Below are 20699 nucleotides of genomic sequence, written 5' to 3' on the forward strand. Positions count from 1 at the left end.
GTGATGAGCTCAGCGCCCCGTGCACTCTAGCAGTGATATCCCAGAGACCCTGGGAGAGGGGTCGGGGTTCGGGTGACAAGTCGTCTCCGTCTAGGCGGGGAAGGGGCGGCACCCTGTGTCCAGGCTCCCCTCTCTGACGGCACTCCTGGGGACCCTCAGAGAGTAAGGCAGGTGCCCATGGCTGCGGGGCGGGACACTAGCCCAGAAAGCAGGTGTGACCCCCCCAGTTTCACACGGCTGCTTCTGCATAGCTAGGAAGTCCCCCCCAGTAAATCCAGCACACGGGCATGTTCGCGTGAGAGTCCCCCATAGGGAGCCGGCGATGGCGGCTGAGTTGCTGGCATGTGTGTAGTTCCGTGTGAATGATCACTTTCTCGTGTTTTAGCCCTTGATCTCACAGGGCTTCCCAGGCTCAGCTCCCGGGGTGCCTGGTGAAAGCCCACATCTGGCTGGGGAAAGTGCTTCTTACCCACCAGCGCCCATCTGTTTAGTCTGCTTGTGCCAGGGCTAATTGCACGATGCGCAATCTTGTTTGCGACCTTTGTGTAAGAAGACACAGTTGGGTTTATATACCTGGCTTGGGCATGTCCCAGAGCCAAGCTCAGGCAGCGCCTTCTGTGAGCCGTAACAATGCCCGTAAATTAACAAATTATATTCTTCTGAGCAGAAGCACAGACGAGGGCTGACTCACGGCCTTGCTCATTGTTCTCCCTGCGCAGACGCTTGCCAGCGTTCGGCCTAGGGGACTTAGGCAGGCTGATGCCTCCCTTGCGGCTTGCTTGCAGAAGAGCCCGGTCCCCTGTCTAGGATGTAATGGCCATCCTCTTCCATCACCCTCATGAGCACTGATGGCGAAAAACAGAAAGAGAAGGGGTTCCTGTTAGTGTCCAGGTCAGGTGAGGCTGCCTGAACCTGCAGGGCTAGTGGAGGGGCAGCGTTGTCCTTTAAAACGGGCACGAAGTCGAGTTACTGCTGTTGTCTTTAATGGGCATTTACTTGGCTGCGCAGTGTCAGTGGAGGTAGGCAGGACCTTCAGTGGCTTTGTGCAGACTCTCAGCTGTGGCACGTGGGGTCCAGTTCCCTGACCAGGGATCCAACCTGAGCCCCCTGCACTGGGAGCTTGGAGTCTTAACCACTGGCCTGCCAGGGAAGTCCCTGAAGTTGAGTTTTTGAAAGGCCAAAGTCTGAAAAGCCAGAGGGCTGATGGGGACCCTTCCAGGCTGGAGCCAGCTCCCCGGACCCCTCAGGCCCTGCCGTTCTTGCCTGTGTCTCAGAAATGCTGATGACCTGGATGAGGGTCCGTGAGTCCAGGACGCCTTCGCCTGCCCGTTGTGTGGTAAGACCACACTGTGCCCCTCTTGGCATGACCTGCCATGACTCTTGGGAAGAAACTGCATATCTGCTTCTGAGAGCATTGACGAACTTGGCAGCTAAGATTCCATTTGGAGTTGTCCTAGAAGTTTTATTAATCACATGACATCCATTTCTCATTGCCATAGCCTATAAGAGAGAATAAAGCTCTCATTGCTATTAATAGGTGTGGCTTTTAACATTATAGGAGTTGGTGGAATTGAATTCTGGAAAGCAAATGTCGTACCTGCCGTATAAGCTCTGAGCAGAATATAAATCACGCATATATAGTATGAATAGTGGCATAAATTAGAATCTTATAGGATTGGTGCCATATTGACTCTTTGAAAGCACTGGCTTTGTTTGAGTCAAGATTAGAATTGTGTCATATATTCAACCTAGTCTTTGAAGAGGTAAATTCAGAAAGAATTCATAAAACAAGCTTCCACTGAAATGTAGGATTCTACCATGTGTGGTTTGGGCTTGACTGCTCTGGGCGGCAAAATGCAAGTGACCCACATTTTTGAGAACGTACGGAAACTAGGGAGCATCTGTGTCCATCCTCAGCTCCAGCAATACCACCAGCTTCTGCAAACGGCGCAGGTTTCAGAGCAAGCTAGATCAAGGCCCGGAACCCCAGGCTGGTGTTTCTGTGGCCTGTGGGTCTCTTCTCTCCTGGTCATTTTTCTGTGGTCTGAGTGTAGCGGGAGCTGGTGAGGTGGCGCCCGATGGAGGAGGCGCCCGGTTTGAGAGTGGCAGGTGAGGGCACTCTGAGGTGACCCAGACGTCCAGCCTGTCGTACAAGCAGGTCCCGGGCCGCAGGGTGTGTGTCTGAAAGGCAGAGAGGTTGTGACCAGGAGCCCTGAGCCTCTGCTGCTCTGAGGGGCCAGCCGCCAGCCCTGCAGGGAGCCCAGCCCAGGAGAGCAGGGGCACTCAGCCCCTGAGGGCCCCCGGGTGGGGAGGCTGTGCCCAGGGTGACCCCCTGCCCCAGCACTTCTGACCCAGAGTCCCCGGCTCCTCCCGGGACCCCCGGCGGCCGACCCCTGCGGGTTGTCCGTGTTCAGCCGCTTGGTTCGAACCTTTGTGACAATTTCATTTAAATTATGTTTGAAAAAATAATCCAAGCTCATGGTACACCGTTTAAAGGGCACAAAAGACACGGAGTGGAGGCGTTCCCCACACTGAGCACCGGTCACCCCCCTCCACGGCCGCCATGTGAGTGGCTGCACACCTGCCAGAGGGGTGACGCTCGTGGAGGCCGCTACCTGTCACGTCAGAGACCGAATCCATTGTGTGAACTGACCATCTTTTAACCAGTGATCCGCTGACTCACGTTTAGATTATTTCTAGTATTTTGCTGTTACAGACAGGCATCAGTAATAGCCTTCTGAACACTGTTCTGTGTGACTTCAGTTCAGTCGCTCAGTCGTGTCCGACTCTGTGACCCTGTGAACCGCAGCACGCCAGGCCTCCTGTCCATCACCAACTCCCAGAGTTCACCCAAACCCATGTCCATGGAGTCGGTGATGCCCTCCAACCCTCTCACCCTCTGTCGTCCCCTTCTCCTCCTGCCCTCAGTCTTTCCCAGCATCAGGGTCTTTTCCAATAAGTCAGTTCTTCACATCAGGTGGCTAAAGTATTGAAGTTTCCGCTTCGGCATCAGTCCTTCTGGGTAAGGGTAATTCCTAAAAGTGGAATTGATCAAAAGTTACTCTTTAATCTTGGTAAAGTTTGTCACATTGCCTTCCGCAACTGTGCCAGTTTGCATTCCAGTCAATAAGGTATTAGGACTTCCCTGATGGCTCAGTGGTAAAGAATCCACCTGCAATGCAGAAGACCCGGGTTCAGTCCGTGGGTCAGAGAGATCCTCTGGAGAAGGAAATGGCAGCCCACTCCAGTGTTCTTGCCTAGAAAATTCCATGGACAGAGGAGCCTGGCGGGCTGCAGTCCCTGGGGTTGGATACAACTCAGTGACCACACAGCAAGATGCACAAGGCGCTTCCTCACATCTTCAGGGCACGATGAGTTGTCAGACTTCCAGACCGTTGCCAGTCTGACAGGGGACAGCGGGGCTCCATTGTCTGCTCGTGGGTCCTGCCATTACCTTCTTAGGTACTGAGTGTTTCTTTTTGGTTTGTGGCATTGGCTACACGCCAGAGAAATTTGCCTTGTGTCATACGCGCTGTCTTTTCTCTCATTTAGTTTGTGTTTTACGGTTTTGTTGTTGTGATTTTTTTGCCAACTTTTTTTTCCATTTATCAATCTTTTCTTTATAGCATCTGGGCATCACACGATGTTTCAAAAGCAACTGCCCATTTTTACGCCTCTTTTCCTAAAAGTTCCAAGTATCTTCCAGTGCTATTTGTAACATATACACCATCTTAGAGAGATCAGAAGGCTACTTTCCTCTGTGGTACAGAAGGGAAACCCAGGCCAGAGAGAAGCCAGCCCCTCTGTGGTCTCACTGAGACAGGAGTCAGGAGGGCTGAACTAAAGCATGTGAGGCTAGTTGCACCTCAAGACGTATCTCTCTGGGAGTCACAGATCTGTTTCTCTAGAAGCACACGCACGTGGCCACTGGCCATTGGAAATCCATACTTTCACAGCCCAGGGCTCAACCAGGGTCTTTCTCAGACCAAGCAGCTTCTTGGTGCCCACCCTTCAGTACCCTCTCTGGGGACGGCAGCTGAAATGACTTTGCGGTAGGTGGGTACTTTCTGCTTGTTACTTACTAATAATTACAGCTTTCGTTTTGGCAGCTCTCACCGTCGAAACCAGCGGCTATTCTTAGATGTGCAAGATCAGGTTTTGGATCTCTGCTGGGAATGTGAGGCTGTGACCCTCTCACAATCTCCTGGGCCCCGGCTGGTCTGTGCCTTCTGCCCTGCCCCCTGCCTGCTTCCTCCCGGCCGCCCAGAGGTATTCGGCGGGGTTGCAGGGTGAGCCTGTGGCCTGGGCACAAGGCCAAGATGGAGACAGCTTGCAGACAGGTGGTGTTGGGGTCCCTGCACAGGGCGTGCCTGCCGGAGGGAGCCGCAGTGCCCAGGGGTCAGGCTGCCCTCATGCCAGTCTCCGTGGGTCAGCCCCGCTGGCCCTGCCCTGGGTCGGAGGTGGGGGGGGGTGGATTCCCCGTCTGCAGCCTGCAGGTGGCTGACGTTTGCCAAGCACCGCGCATGTGTCTGATCTTATCTCAGGACTTCCTTCGTCTTCACTTGTTTGCTCCATGCAGTAGCCATATAAAATGTGTGTGTGTGTTGAGTTGCTCAGTCGTCTCCAACTCTTGGAATTGCATGGACTGTAACCCACCAGTCCCCTCTGTCCATGGGATTCTCCAGGCAAGAGTACTGGAGCGAGTTGCCATTTCCTCCTCTAGGGGATCTTCCCGACTCAGGAACTGAACCCACGTCTCCTGCGTCTCCTGTATTGCCAGGGGATTCTTTACCGATGAGCCGCTGGCGAAGCCCAGCCGTACGAGGTATACTTACCTTCAGTCACCCCGTTTTACACATGAAACAGCAAGACAGAGGTCTCCCGTCACCCCCTAGGGTTACATGGCTAACACGGGGAGAAACCAGAATCCAGACCCAGCGTGGCCCCAGAGCCCCGGCCCCGCCCCGGGCGGCCCCCAGCCGGGAGCCCGCCGGAGCCGGAGGGTCTGAGCTCCAGGCTCTGGAGGGGGCGCTCGGCGGACGCGCGTGTCTCCCTTCGTGGAGTTTGCGCTTCAGCTGCGCTGGGCTCCCCGTGCCGAGGGCCCTGGGGCGGCGGGGCGGGCTGGGGAGAACGAGAAGGGAGGTGGCCGCCGGGACGTGAGAGGACCAGAGGGCGCGTGGTCAGAGCAGGCCCGCGGAGGGCGGGCGGGGGCCGCGCGGGAGCCGGAGCGCGTTCCTGGGACGGCGGGGGCTCCGGGGCGGGGACGGCGCCGAGCCGCGTCTTCCGGGTGAAGCTGATGGACACACACGGGGAGCTGCTGGGTGAGACGCGCGCGTGAAGGACTCCGCGCGTGGTGGTGACTCTGCTTCCCACCACTGGCGGCCTGGGTGGGGGAACAGGTGGACATTCAACCCTCGCTTGAGGTTTGGGCAGGAAACAGGAAGTCGTGAGCGGCGTTTTAAAGCCAGGGAATGTGAGGAGACGGCCTGGGCCGGAACGCTGATGGAGGAAGGGACAGCCAGGACCCAGACCTGAAGGGACGTCCCTGGGGGTCCAGTTCTAAGACTCCACGCTCCCGATGCAGGGGCCCCGGTTCCATCCCTGGTCAGGGAACTGGACCCCACAGGCCGCACCTGAGAGCTTGTGGCCTGCGACTGGAGAGCTCTCACCCCACACCTGGGATCCAGTGTAGCACCCCCAAAAAATGGGGGGGAGAGGAAAGCCAAATCAGTGGCAAGGGAGTGGTCAGCAAGGTGGGGGAAAGCGAGGGGGTGCTGTCCCTGTAGCCAGGGGGCTGCAGAGGGGCCTGTGTGGACCCCAGGGGCTTGGGTCCCAGGCTAGACCCAGGGAGACCCCGGCCCCGCCGCCATCTGCCGGGACCTGCTTCCCCAGGCCTGCTGCTCTCCCTGCAAAGTCACACCGTCGTGACAGTCACGGTAACGCACAAGCGTGCTCAGCAGGCGGTGATCACTCAGGAGCTTCTAAGATAACGGTTTCTAAGTCAGCCTTGCATTTTTTATGTATTTTTAAAGGTTATGCTGCTGCTACTGCTAAGTCACTTCAGTCATGTCTGACTCTGTGTGACCCCACAGACGGCAGCCCACGAGGGTCCACCGTCCCTGGGATTCTCCAGGCAAGAACACTGGAGTGGGTTGCCATTTCCTTCTCCAATGCATGAAAGTGAAAAGTGAAAGTGAAGTGCTCAGTTGTGTCTGACTCTTAGCGACCCCATGGACTACAGCCCGCCAGGCCCTCCATCCATGGGATTTTCCAGGCAAGAGTACTGGAGTGGGGTGCCACCGCCTTCTCCGTTAAAGGCTATACTGCATGTATAAAATACAATGTGATGAATAATGTATGCTGAATACTATATTGGGCTTCCCAGGTAGTCTAGTGGTGAAGGACCCGCCTGCAACGCAAGAGTGACGAGACCTGGTTTGATCCCTGGTCAGGAAGGTCCCCTGGAGGAGGGCAGGGCAACCCACTCCCGCATTGCCGCCTGAAAAATCCCGTGGACAGAGGAGCCTGGCGGCTACGGTCCAGGGGGTCTCAAAGAGTCAGACACGACTGAGTGTGCACACACTGTACACGTGTATACATTAGGCATATAATGTGTGCATGCACTCACTATACCTGTATATAATAGTACATGTTATATTAGTTATATCTTACAGTATGCATATGTATTAAGTGTATATCATAATATACTCCGTGATACCATCAAGTGTCCCCGTGCCCCGTGCTGTGCAGTACATCCTTGTATCATAATATACTCCGTGATACCATCAAGTGTCCCCGTGCCCCGTGCTGTGCAGTGCATCCTTGTAGGTTTTCTTCTCTAATAGTCTGCATGTCTCAGTCCCCTGCCCCTGCCCTCTCTGCTCTGTGAATCAGCAGTGAGTTTTCCGTGGATGGAGGAGCTAGGAGGTGCTGAGAGGTGGATGAGGAGGAGACAGGAGCCTGTGTTGGGCTTGGCATCTGGGAGATGGTGACACGGATACACGTGTCCGTGGAGCATCAGGGATGGAGCCGCCCTGGTAGGGGCTGGGGCACAGGCCTCACAGGAGACCCCTGAGGGGCCAAGCGGGAACAGCAGGGGTCAAGGACGGAGGTTAGGGGCTTCCGTGCCGGCTGCCGCCACCTCCTCGGGCGGCGAGTCAGGGTCAGCCGAGGGCCGGGGACAAGGTGTGTCACACACATGGGGGACACGGCGCCCTGGTCTCGCCGTCGCCGACACTAAGGGGTCGCCCTTGACAGTGGACACAGCCGTCTGCAAACCCGGAAACAAATGTCAAACGTGCAGCAGGACCCCGACGGGGCCTCCACGAGGGCAGGACGTGGGCTGCGCTCCTCGCGGACGGCAGGCCCGTCGTGGGGTCCCAGAGGGGCTCAGGGCCGGGCCGCACCCATGAAAGCAGAGCCCCTGCCTCCTTCCCCTTCCCGAGCCCCCCAAAGCAGAAGCAATGAAGGGCATTCCCATGGGAGCGGATACGGGTAGCTGCCTCCCCAGGCCTGCTGACTCTGCCCGGGGCAGGAATCGTGTGGGTTCGCAGGACCTCTGTCCTGTTAGCCCTCATGCGATTTCCACATGAAAGAGCCGATTCACGAAGGCAGGGGAGCCCGCGCTGCCCAGGAGGCCAGCACCAGCTTGCCCAGCTTGTTTCCCAGGCACCAGGCTCCTCTCCCTGGAGAACCAGGGCTTGGGGTGAGGGAGTGGTTTGCGGGGTCAGGGAGCCGCAGGATCCATGGGAAGCTGGTCCCCATGCGCCTTTTCCTTCCTCTGCCCCTGCCAGCGGCCCGGCTGAAGGGCATCCGCACCAGGAGTGGCCCTCCTGCGGGTCTCAGAGAAGTGCCCGTGGGCAGCTGGAGCCCCGGGGAGCAGGAGTCTCGGTGAGGGGAGTGTCTCCGTCTCCAGGCGCACAGCTGGCCGGCGGGGTCCAGGCTGCTCAGCGACCACCCCCTCCCCCCCCCCCACCGACCCCGCCCTCGCCCGACAGCTCTGCGCGGTCCTGAGCCCCAGGCAGAGCACGGGGCCCAGATCTCAGCCTCACAGCTGACACTGAGCGGGAGCCTGACTAGTATCCGAAACTAGAAGTAGGAACGGGGACACCGGGCGCTCGGGGGCCTGGGGGTGCATCCTGGGCTGGGTCCCTCAGTCAGGAGCCCCCCTCACCACTCGGGGCGAGACTCCCCAGGCCTGCATCTGCCAATGAGCTCAGAAGGCCCTTGTCCCTCTCTTTCACCTGAATTTAGCCCTGGTGAAGGGGTCCTGCCTGTGGGGTCAGGGAAGGCTGGCTGGGTGCCCGGAGCGGGAGACCTCAGGGAAGGGGCGACCCCACCAGGGCTTTGCCGGGGAGGGTGGCGGCACGGAACACACGGAGGGGCTGGAGGAGACAGGAGCAGGGAGGAGGTCGCACCTCCGGAAGGCAACGCCAGAGGTGCATGAGAAAGAGCAGGCATCTCGCTCTTTTCCGTGGCGTCTTCCATCACTGGTATTCTTGTGTGCGTCCGGTTCTACGCAACATGTTAGTATGTGTGGAGCTTGGACATGTGGGCACAGAAACAGCTTTCTCTGCCAGGGCAGAGGGCAGTGGTCAGGGCAGGACGGGTGAGGAAGGGAAGGGGCTGCCCTGAGCTGGGAGGCGGCATCGGTGGGCCCAGAGTGGGGGACAGACCGACGGGTGTCTGCACGGGCCCTGCGTGCAGATGAGGGCGCCCTGGGGCTGCTGGAGGAGGGCTCCTGATGCTGCTGTTTGGAAAGTGGCAGCCTGGGGTCTCAACAGGCCGAGTCGGTCTCAGCTAATAGTCCCTGCAGGTGGTGGCTTTCCTGGTTCGGCCCAGGGCGGGGTCGGATCGAGCAGCCATCTGACTTCACACCCACAGACATGTCAGCCTCCACCCGCAGCCCTTGTCACACTTGCGGGCTTCAGAAGAACCGGCCGAGGGGCAGCGCCATTGCCCGCCTAGGGGCTGTGCACCTCTGCTTGGCCCGTCCTTGGGCTCAGCCAGCGCTTGGTCTGTGGACGTCAGACCTGAGGGCCGGTGTCCCGGGTGGGCCTGGGGGAGGAGTCCTCCGGGGGCGGGAGTCTTCCGGGGGCGGGAGTCCCCCGGGGGAGGTGTCCTCAGGGGGAGGGAGTCCTCCGGAGCGGGGAGTCCTCCAGGGGCGGGAGTCCTCGGCCAGTGGGGGGGGGGGGGGAGCGCAGGCTGTCCTCCGGGGGCGGGAGTCCTCCGGGGGCAGTGGGCCCGGCTGGCCTCAGGCCCCTCTTGGTGGTGACAGGTGTCTCCTCGGAGGCCCCGCGTCCGTGACTCTCTTGTCCGTATCAGGGGCAGGAAGGACTGTCACCCGGCTGTTCCCACTTGGGCTGGGGCGGGCTCTGGGCCCTGTGTTTCCCAGACGGGCCCCTCTCAGGCTCCCTCGGGGGAGGTCGGCGTCCCAGCCGCAGCCCCGGCCCGCTGCAGGGCGTCTGGGGGGCCGTGACCCGGGATGCATCCGCCTGTGCTCTCGTTCTCACAGCGGAAGTCTACATCGGCATCGGGAAGCCCGCGGAGGCCACGGCCTGCACGCAGGAAGCTGCCAACCTCTTCCCCATGTCTCACAACGTCCTCTACATGCGCGGCCAGGTGGCGGAGCTGCGCGGGAACGTGGACGAGGCCCGGCGGTGGTACGAGGAGGCCTTGTCCATCAGCCCCACCCACGTGAAGAGCATGCAGCGGCTGGTGAGTCCGGGGGCACCCCTCCGAGGCAGCGGCAGCTCTGGACCCTCAGCCCGTGTGCCGGTTCCGGATGCACTTGCCGGCCGGGGGCTCCGGGTGTGCCTTCCCCGCGGTGGTCTGCGCAGGTGGAGCTCCCGGGAGCGGGCAGCGCACGGCCCGCCTGGGCACCTGGGCCGACTGAGGGCGGAGTCTGGGTCAGAGGCCTCGGGCCAGCCGGCCAAACCATCTTGTGGCTCCGGGCTCAGTGAACACGTTCTTGTGGCCCTGGGCGCCGTCATTGTCCTCTTGGTCTCTGCGCTGTCGGTAGCAGCCCCCTTGGGGGGCCCACACCCCGGGGAGCCTGCAGGACGAGACTGAGCACTTTACATTTTCGGGGGCCCCTTGGAGCCAAGAACGCAGCCTGTCCCCAAGGCCACTGGGTGGCAGGGACATCCGGTCAGAGGAGGGGGGACAGCCTCCCTGCACTGAGGACCCAGGGAAGTCACCACAGCCTCCCGTAAAATGAAGACATTCAGCTTGCACCCAGAGAGGCCGTGAGGTTGTGTCTGGGGCTAAGAGGAGACGGTTTTGTAACTAATAAGTAAAATGTACTCCAGAGGGTCCCAAAGGCTCCATTCTCTCGCCGTTGCCCACAGTAACATTGCAAAATGGACAGAACTGAGCAGCATCTACTGGTTTTCAACAGAAGGCCGGGGCGCCCACTGTTAGGGACCATGCGACGTGTGTGCTTCTGGGTCAGCTCTGGGTTCCATTTCAGCCCCATCTGTGGTCCTGGGGCACCGTGGGCTGGCCACGCACCCCCAGGAGCCTTGGTGATTCTGTATCTTGACCCGCTCCATACCCAGCTCACATGTGAGAACTCCTTGAAATGATCCACATGACGAGCCCAGCAGAGCCCCGGCACCCAGGAGGTGCTCATTCAACAGAAAACCGAAGACAGCCATTTTCAGTTTTAAAAATAAATTGGACCTTATAGTAATTACAGCTGTTGAGTTTTTTCAGCTTCCCTGTATGAGCCTTTCATAGCTCAATACAGCTTTATAAATAATCGTATGTATTATCCAAACATTCCTTTGTTTGATTAGAAGCATTACATGGCTTTTTATCTTTGTCTCACTATTTTAAAAGGAATTTGTAAAGAGCTTCTCAGGTCTCTCTGCCTTTGCTGAAGTATCACAGAAGAGGTATAATCAAGGCCATGTACCCAGCTTTTTATTAAAAAGAGGCAGCGTGTTTCTACCCTGGGGCCTATAAATTATTCAGAGAAGTATTTCTTGTTCATCCCCAAGGGGAACACGTGAGACAAAAGATCAAATAGGAAAATCGCACCAGGAAAGTTTTCGGTTTCACCTTTGGAGCTTGTCAAGACACCTGAGCTCCCTGACAAATGCCAGGCGCTTTCCCTTCTGAAAGAAGCGGCCGAGGGCCCAGGCTAGGAGAGCTGGTAAGCGAGGGCCGGGTGATGAAGGAGCCTCGCCTGTTGGATCCAGAGCCACAGCTGAGCCTTCTCTGGCCCCCAGACATTAGCTACCTTAGGGGTCTCACCAGTAGAAAACTGTAATAATAATAATAAGCCCCTAAGATGTCTCAGTGGGCTTCCCTGGTGGCTCAGGGGTAAAGAATCCACATGACAATGCAGCGGATATGAGTTCCATCCCTGGGTGCGGAAGGTCCCCTGGAGGAGGGGACGGCAGCCCACTCCAGTGCTCTTGCCTGGAGAATCCCATGGACAGTGGAGCCTGGTGGGCTACAGTCCGTGGGGTCACAGAGAGTCAGACCTGACCGGGTGACTAAGCACTGGCCGTTCGGGCCTGAAAAGATCAGAAGAAGTGAAGACGAAGGGGCAGCAGGGAGACGAGGCTGTCTTTTCACCAGGTCACACCCCAAGGAAGAGTCAGGGCTCTAGAGTTACATGGCAGAGGAGGTGGAAGCAGACGTGGGTGTCGGCACCCACCTGACTCTCCAGGAGCAGGCTGTGCAGTGATGGGAGGACCAGGGAGGCCTGCCTGGCCGGCCAGGCCAGGGGTCAGCAGTCAAGACTAGAAGGAGTTTGAAGAACCTGAGCAGCAAAGAGGACCTCCCCCCAAAGATCAAGGCAAGGGGTTCCAAAGGAAGGAACTGCCTGTAGGCCAACTGCAGCCCGTGGAAAAACCCAGAGGGAGGAAGCATCTGCACCAGCCCTGATGCTCGGAGAGAGAGGGGAGGGCAGAGGGGCTGTTGGAAGAGCTGTCTTGAGAGAAGGGAGCCGTGTTCCACGTCACAGGTGGAGACCAGGGGCTGATGTTAAACCTGGAGAGTGGTACCCGGTCAGGGCCGTGAGCTTGTTCCCTGAGGTGGGGACATTTGTTCCCTTTGAGAGCAGGTTAGTGGTGATGTGTGCCAGCCCCCTCCATCAGCCCAGCTCATAGGAGAGGCAGGACTGCAGAGAAATGCGAGCACAGTAATATTGTTAAAAAAGCATTAACGACTTGGAGGCAGATGGTTTTCATTAAAGCGTTAAATGCATTAAAGTTAACATAAGGTCAGACTTGACAACAGAAATGTACATGAAACTCCAACAAAAATTGACAGTTTTCTAATAGTTTCAGCCTTCAGAGATGCGTTTAAATTCGTATACAGTGAGAAGAAAGAAGAGAAATCGTGTGTTTAATATTAATAATGAGTTAGCACAAGATAAGAGAGCTGAGTGTGGGCAGAGAGTAAGGGAGCAGTGAGCTGACGGGCTGAGGAATTACAAAGTCATGCTGTTGACAAGGGAGGGATTCATAGAGTGATCAGACGTTTTCTCCAGAAAAATCTAAAGGCATATTTTCATATCATTTTTGCAAAAGTGTATAAATTTACATACATTTGCATGCTATGGTTAAAAAGCCTTTCACTCCCAAGACCCAAGATGAATTAATGAAACATGGAGCAACTGTTTCCATACCAGTAGTGCTGTGATCGGGAGTTGGGGGCAGAGCGGGGAACTGAGGGCAGAGGAACAGCCTCTGGGTGGCTCCACCCAGGCCAAGGGTGGGCCGGGCTCAGAACCAGGGCCACGGTGACCAGAACAGGGCCAGGCTCCGCGAGCAGCGCCACGTGCCTGCCCTCCGATCATGTCAGCCTGGGCTCTCAAGGGCAGAATGTGAGATGAGGGGAGAGAGAGGAACAGAGCCTCTAAGGGAGAGGTGAGTGTGGAAGGAGGCCAGGAGGGTTGGGTGCAGGAGCTGGGGTTGGTAAGACCAGAGGAGAAATGTTGCTGAGAAATAGACTTATCCTGGAGCACATTACCAATGCGCTCAACTGATCTAAAAAGGTGTGAAGTCAGAAGCAGATGGTGGGGCTCACCCAGGACATGCTGAGGGCGGCACGGCAGCGTGTGGGCGACGTGCCCATGCAGCTTTATGGAGGACACGAGCTGGAGAGGGACTGGACCCAGGGGCCCCTGCCCGCCCCCGGCCACAGAAAGGAAGAAGATGGAATAGTGCCCTGAGGGCAGGGCCTCCAACTGAGGCGGACAAAGATCTCAGAGCGGGTGCTGAGCAGGAGAAAATAGAATGAAAGTTCTCAGGGCCATGCCCTTGTATGTCGAAGGTCTCGCAACAAGGCTGGATGCCTGTTCAGGGACAGAGGCCAGCTGTCCTTCAAAGGAGGGTAGTTGGGAGACCAGGGAGCTGGTAAATTTCTCCTGCTCTGCCGTGGGAAGTAGTGAGAAAGGCCCCGTGGTGGAGCTCCCAGAGAAGGGGAGGACAATGGGGAAAAGAGACCACTGGGGGCCAGGGGTCGGGCGATCCACCATGGGCACAGGGTGAAGGCCCGCCTGCCTGCCTTGGATGGACGGCCCCTTGATGGTGGGTTGCAGGGCAGAAAGGACCCATCAGTGAGGCGGGAAGGGATTCGTGCTCAGGGGAAAGACAGTTTGGGGATCACCATAATAAAGGGCCAGTCGAGTAACAGAACAAGCTTTTTGTTTGGGCATCAAGTGTCCAGAAGTGCTGGTTGACCTCTGTGGCTGGACTGAGGTGTGAGCTCCAGGCAAAGGTTCCAGGACGAGCTGTCCCTGAGGGTTTCCTCCATGATCTTACATTTTCTTTTTCTTTCTCCTTCTAAAAGTCTTTATTGAATTTGTTATAGTATTGCTTCTGCTTTATGTTTTTTGGGGGGTTTTGGCCCCAAGGCATTTGGGTGGGATCTTAGCCCCCCAAAGCTGGATTCAAACCCACATCCCCCACACTGGAAGGCCAAGTCCAACCACTGGAAGTCCAGGGAAGTCCCCTGTCTTAGGCTTTCTGAAACACCGGAAGTCTGCAGTGACGTCGAGCGTGAGAACTTTAGACGTGGGTCGCAGTTCTGTTTCAGGAGCACATGAGTCGCAGAGGCTGGCAGAGAACAGCCGTGCTGTTGGGAAAGTGGATTTTATTACGAAATACCCGGGGGCACGCCCTGTTGGCGGTGGGGCTGGAAGGAGGACGTGAAATGCGAGGCTCTGCATGGTTACTACAGCTTAAGTTGTTTTCACGGCTCTAAAGTTTGAGCCAGAAGCATCAAAACAAGGCTCACAACATCACTCTGAAGTCGGAGCTTTCTTTTAACCATCTAGAAGCTTACAGGCTTGATTACTGAGGGGAAACGTTTCATCCTGTTATGCATGACGGGCCAGAAGGATGGCAGGGAGGGGTTGAATCCAGGGAAGGAGGTGAGCTCCGGCTTGCTTGAGGCAGGCAGCTTGTGCCACTAAATTACGAAACTCTGGTGTTTTTATTCCTCTCGCTCTTTTAAAGTGTCTGTCTGTTTCATGAGATTTGGGGGAAATTGCTTGTGTCTCATATTTCATTATTTAGAAGCATGTTTTCCAATGGATACCCCTGTTGGAGGAGAGAGGCAGCAGGAAGCTGGTGAATTTTTCAGGGTGATTCCAGAGATGGTCCTGCTGGCTCAGATGGTAAAGAATCTGCCTGCAATGCAGAAGACCCAGGTTGGATCCCTGGCTGGGGAAGATCCCCTGGAGAAGGGAATGACAACCCACTCCAGTATTCTTGCCTGGAGAATTCCATGGACAGAGGAGCCTGGTGGGCTATAGTCCGAGGGGTCGCAAAGAGTAGGACATGACTGAGCGATTAACACTTTCACTTTCACCAGAGATGGCAGCTGTCTGTGGATCTAATTTATCCATCAGTTTAGCAAGGGGGACCCGGGGCCCAGGGCACAGACAGACAGGGCAGAGCTACGCATCTTTGCCTTGGAGAAACCAGTCTTAGAGAAGGGAACTCTGATCCTGTTACTCTAGATGAGACCCAGGGACAATTAAGGTAATGGAGCAGAGTGGAGATGTCCTTCCCCTTGCGAACGCTCATCCTCAGAAACCGATCTCTTTCATCCAAAGTATCAGTTTCTCTCCTCGCACGGGAGGCGTGATTGGGAGGGAACAGAACTCTACCGCGGTCTAGTGAGAAGGCTGTCTCATCTATTCATCGTATTTCATTTACTTTCAGGATTTTAAAACTGCTTTTAAACATAAGGAGGACGATTGTTTGCTTTAAAGAAAGACTAATGAAATATTTAGAGGGCCACCCTTTCTGCACGCCTGTGTGCTGTTGATAGCCCTCTGAAAAGCGTACAGGCCTTCGCTTCTCTGCTGTCGTTCTTGGCTGTTTATCTGGGGCTCAGACTGACAGAGAGGAGGGTGCAGGGCTTCCTACCAGCTGCTGGTTCTCCAGCCAGCTCCGCTGCTGCCTTTTCATGGTACACACTGCCTCTTAGCAACTCTGACAGCTTCAGGCCCTTCCGAGAACTGGGAATCCTTGGCATGAACATAACCTTCACCTCTGAAAAGAAATTTAAAACCTCATCCTCCACGTCTGATGTTTATTCTTGCAAGATGTGGTGAAATCGAGAATTTCGTTTTTACTGACGGGAAAGACACTGCGCTTGCTGACCTGCCCCAGGTCACATTTCAAGTTAGGAGCAGAGCCAGGACTGGAAGGTCAAGTCTGTTAAGGGTCTGGAGCTTAAACAGTAGGACAGTGCAGCGGTCAAGGGCATGGCGCCAGGGCCAGCCCGCCTGGATCCCTGCTTTATCGCGTCCCAACTGTGTGGCCAAGTCCCTTAGCCTTCCTGGGCCTCCATTCTCTCAGCTGTGGAACGGGGGAATAACAGTGACCGCTCGGTGGTATGGTTTTGCGGGTTGAGTCCCGCAGGCTCTCTAAGCACTTTCAGGTCACCTGCCCGTGAAGGAGGCCCCTCTGTGTCTATTTGAGGGGAGTTCTTTTCCGGAGGAGCTGACCTCGGGAGTGGCTTTCCCCCTGACCGAATTTCAGCAACTAGAGGAGCCGTAGTAAGAACATATCATGGCACATGCTTGGCCAGAAGCATGGTGCTTTCCTTTTCAAGTATTACTTTCTGACTGTGGCTTTTGAGCCTGTCGCCCTGGTCATGACGTCTGAAAGGCGTCAGGAAACAGCGGAGGCCTCCCCTGGCCTGACCTGTCTCAGGCAGAGACAGAAGGCGTCACCTCTGCCCGGGCTCAGGGGTGGCCATGCCGGGCCAGACCGGACTGCTGTGGACGATGGCTCGTGGCCCCCGGCCTGGGGCAGAGGCTGCACGGGCAGGAGGGACGGAGCCTCTCACGGAGCAGACTTGGGAGTCACTGCCCAGGGGAGCCTTTCTTGGCCCCCGCCCACCCACCCTGGCGGGAGGTGTCGGCCCCTGGACCTCGCTCCTTGGAAGCACTGGGGGAGCCGACACGGAGCTGTCTGCTCCCTGGGGGAGGCATCCCGCCTGGCAGCGCAGTGGCCGCGTAGACTGGGAGGTGACCGCCGGCTTGGGGGTTGGGGGGGAGAGGTGACCGTGCCCTTCACAGCTGCCACCGCTCCCCTCGTGAGTGAAGGCCCGGCCCAAAGCCTAGGGGCCCATTACCTTGACTAGACTCAGCAGAGCCCGTGGGAACAGGCTAGTCTCGTCGGCGAGGTTCACCGGCTCTCCGTCGCCTCGGCCTTGGCTCAGGTACAGTCGGCTACAAGGACAGGAAGTGACGTAGGGGGCACCGTGGAGGCCTAGGCGGGGCTGAGTAACCGGACTTCCGGGCGGTGGGTCTCAGGAGGATGTGCCGGGCTCCCGGGCGGGGCTCCAGGTGTGCCGGCCTGGCGGGGACCCTCGGACCTGCTCCGGGGGCTGAATGCGAGAGAAGGCTGCGGGGCAGCCCTCTGCTCGAGGGCTGGGAGGGCGCAGCGACAGCCCCTCTCACGCTCAGACTCTGTCCTGTCGTCTCCAGACACTCCTCTGTGCCAGACCTTGAACCCGTCTGGGGGGCGTGGTGGCCGGGACCACAGACAGCCACAGCTCAGGACTGGAGTCGCGTGGCCTCGGCCCCCAGGAGCAGCGTCGGGGTGAGAGGCCCGGCCGAGGGGAGGCGTCTGCCGGGGCCTCGGGGTCTCAGTCCAGTCGGGACGCGGCCCCGCGAACACGCCCACAGACAAGAGGCCTAGTTCCCGACCAGAGATCAGAACGGCAGCTCACAAAGAGTCCACCCGTCCTTGGTCGGAGCCCTGTGCGCTCTCCCTGTTCCCGGCCAAGCTCCATACCAGGCCCCAAGGCCTGACCCAGACACGGGTGCTGGGAGGCTCAGGTGGTCCCCGGGGCGGCGGCGGGGGCGCGGAGGCAGCTGGTTGGCACGGCGGCACCAAGGGGCTGCGCTGATAAAGGCAGCGCCTCTCCCGCCACGGAGCTTCTTCAGGGGCCGCTTCTCACCCACCTTCTTCCCCCGAGACCAGGGCCTCCCGGGGAACGCCCCCTGCAGACAGCCCAGCCCAGCGAGGGACAGCCTCCCGTGCGCCCTGCGAGTGTCCCTAAGCATCGTTTCCTGTCTGAAAAGAGCGACACCCAGACCCCACTGCCCCGGGCCGGGTGAACTCTCCTGCGGGGTTTCTGTGGGTCACCCCTCTGTCCTCTCTCCCCAAGGACACTTCCTGGTCCCTTGATGGTGACTCAGCCCTTCCTACTGGCTCCCCCATGGACCGTGGGCCTGGTGTCCTGTCGGGGCGAGACCACCTCTGCTCTTGGTCCCAGACTGAGGGAGATTCTTCTTTCACCCCCGACCCCCACCCCAAACCCAGTTGGAAGCAGCTTCCTTATTTCCACAGCAGCACGGTATCTTCTTCACCCTCACAGCTCGCTTAGAGGGCGGCGCCTCTGGGGAAGGGACGGGGAGACCACGTTGCCCCAACTGGGTTTGCAGAGTGCCTGCTTTGGGGCTTCCCAGGCGGTGCTGGTGGTAAAGAACCCGCCTGCCAGTGCTGGAGCCGTAAGAGACGTGGGTTCAATCCCCGGGTGGGGAAGATCCCCTGGAGGAGGGAATGGCCATCCACTGCAGTTTTCTTGCCTGGAGAATCCCATGGACAGAGAAGCCTGGCAGGCTACAGTCCATGGGGTCGCAGAGTCAGACACGACTGAGCGCCCTAGCACGCACCCGTCTCTGGGTGGGAGGCGACAGCAGTGGCAGAAACAGAGAGCGGGTCTGCTGAAGCGGGTTGTGGGGGGCGGCGCGTGTGAGTGGGTGGGGAGGGTGCTGGAAATGACCTAGGGGGAAAAGCAGGCACTCGAATGGTTTTTATGGCACCAGCTGCATCTTCACTCCTTTTGGAGCTGCGTCCTTTAGCTGAGAGCATTTTCAGCTCGCTGGGCATGCGTGTCCTCCGTGGAGCGAAAGGCGTGTTCCCCAGGACTCTGGAACTTCTGCTGGGCGACTGCACGACCCCTGTGTGGCTTGTGGCCTTGTTCTCGCCGCCCACCCTGCCCGCCCCACCCCGCAGGCATCCTCCCAGCCCCAACGGCCTCATTGGGTGAAGACGTAGTCTCTGCAGACATTTTCTGCTTGATTATTGGGTCCTTCCTCCCACTGCAGCATTTTCTGAGTGCTGGCCAGGGCTCCGTGGCTTCGGGCCACCCCTGATTTCACTGAGGACTGAAGTCACAGGCCCAGAAGCAGTGCAGACCCGGCACAGGCTCTGAAATGCAAGCCACGTCACCAGGCGTTCCTTTGCAGCAAGTTAAGGGAACAAAAAGAAAGAGTTCTGCATTTCTTTCTGTTTTCTGTGCTGTGCTCTTGTTGTTCAGTCGCTCAGTCGTGTCCGACTCTTTGCAACCCATGGACTGCAGCACGCCAGGCCTCCCTGTCCATCACCAACTCCCGGATTCACTCAAACTCATGTCCATTGAGTCGGTGATGCCATCCAACCGTCTCATCCTCTGTCATCCCCTTCTCTTCCTGCCCTCAATCTTTCCCAGCATCAGGGTCTTTTGTTTATTTCTATTTTCTGCTTTGTACTCTTAGATGACTAATTAATTATAGGCAGTGTGGTTCAGTGTCTCATTAGTAATGATGATCTAAAGTTATTTAAAATCTGACGTACCCTCCCAAACCACTTATTCTTAGAAATTCTGCCCCAGTCTTCCAGGACGATTTGCCATCTCGCTTGCACCGCCTTCCTGCCTCGCCGCGGCTCTTGCTCTCTAGCTTGGATCTGCCTCACCGCGGCTCTTGCTCCCTAGCTTGGGTTAGGAATTTGGTCCGGAGTTGTTTCCTTTACCACGGTCGTCCTGTGTTCTAGATGCCAGTCCCTAATTAATTCCCTCCTTGTTTCAGGCCTCCCTGGATCTCAGCCCTGCTGTTTCCCTGGCTTCCTGAGCATCTTCCCCACAGTGCCTGACTCTGAACTCAGCCGGAGGGTGTGGCGAGGTGGCCCCCGTCTCCGCCTGGGGGCATTGGGGCTGGCAGCCCCAGCCTGTCTGACACTTAAATTGCCCCCATCTTCTGCTGCTGGTCTCAGAGAGGCCCCTCACTAGTGTTTCTGGACTTTCCCTCTGGGCCGTGTCTTCCCTCGTGTGGTCCGGACCTTCTGACAGTCTGAACTTCAAACCCTTTAGCCCAAAGGCCTAGGGGGGACCTCCCACTAGAAGTTCCCTCAAGGTCTGCTTCTGGTTCTTCCTCACCAATACCAGGCCCCCTCTCCTCCCGTCCGCACCCTCCCTCCCCTTCCTCAGCGGCTTGGTGTTTACAGGTACACCTCTGCAGGTATGGTTTCCTCTCAAGCCTTTCGGAATGTCCCCGAGTCATCCGGAAGGCCTGTGGCCCCTGTGCCGTGTCGGCGCTGCCTCTAACCCTACCTAGACCCCTGCTGTCTGACAGTGGACGTGGCCTTGGCTCTCAGGAGAAACGTGCTCCGTCCCTTCTCCGTGTCTCCAGGAGACCAGAGTCTCTTGCCAGGTGTCAGCCTCCCCGGGGAGGGCGGGTGACCCAAGATGATGATCAGAGGGTCTGTTTCTGCAAGGAAGCTTGGACACACAGGCCCCGAGCCTGGGGCCTGGCCTTGCCAGGAGGTCCGTCTTGAAGAGACCCATGATTGAAATGCCAACTGACGTCCTTCCAGACCAAGCAGAAACTGCCTGCCTGGCCCCATGGGGGAGCCTGTGGGTACCAGGCTGTGTCCTTCCTCATAAACAGAAGCATGAAGCAGGCCTATGGCAGAAAGCAACCCTCCCCTTAGGGACCAGAGTCCCTGCAGTTTCCCTCTGATGCCCCGTGTTGGGGCCACAGGCATCCGGACAGAGGCAGGAGGCTGCAACCACAGTGCCAGCAAGCCGTCCCCGCGGGGATCTCTCAGAACAAACCAGAAGCACAACCTGCTTCTTCCTGAGGACAGACACGCGTTTTTTCCAGGCCTGTCAAAGCCAGGCAGGCCAGTGGGGTTATAATTGGCTCTCTAATCAGAGCTCCCACACGCTGCTAGATCTCTCTACCTGCCGCTGGGGTCTCACCCAGAGGGATGGATCAGCCTCTGCCTCTGGGACGGTTGACGCTACAAACCCCGTTCCTCCTGCTGACTCTGCCCCTGCCCCCAGCGCCCACCATGGCTGCAGCAGGGGGGCGTCCCAGCTCACAGGGACTGCTGGCTTTAGGGGGCCAGGCCCAGAAGGCCGGGTGCCCAGGGAGCCTTGGCTGAAGGGGA

The 20699-nt window shown here is 57.7% G+C and overlaps 1 protein-coding gene across 17 annotated transcripts in view; it reads left to right on the forward strand.

The window, feature by feature from the left end:
* The window catches only part of TTC7B (tetratricopeptide repeat domain 7B), a 273939-nt gene that overhangs the window by 241792 nt on the left and 11448 nt on the right, over positions 1 to 20699 (forward strand). For 10 of the 17 annotated variants that reach the window (XM_070378356.1, XM_070378347.1, XM_070378348.1 and 7 more), the window contains 2 exons: positions 4724 to 4825; positions 9515 to 9717. The exons of 1 other annotated variant lie outside the window; for it this stretch is intronic. In XM_070378356.1, coding sequence (XP_070234457.1) covers positions 4724 to 4825; positions 9515 to 9717 — 305 coding nt within the window. Of the gene's footprint in view, positions 1 to 4109; positions 4308 to 4723; positions 4826 to 9514; positions 9718 to 19336; positions 19746 to 20699 lie in introns of those variants that run through there. 6 more of the 17 variants (XM_070378351.1, XM_070378352.1, XM_070378358.1 and 3 more) reach the window with 3 other exon arrangements.

This window comes from Bos mutus, chromosome 10 (genome assembly GCF_027580195.1).
Source record: "Bos mutus isolate GX-2022 chromosome 10, NWIPB_WYAK_1.1, whole genome shotgun sequence".
Classification (NCBI taxonomy): Eukaryota; Metazoa; Chordata; class Mammalia; order Artiodactyla; family Bovidae; genus Bos; species Bos mutus.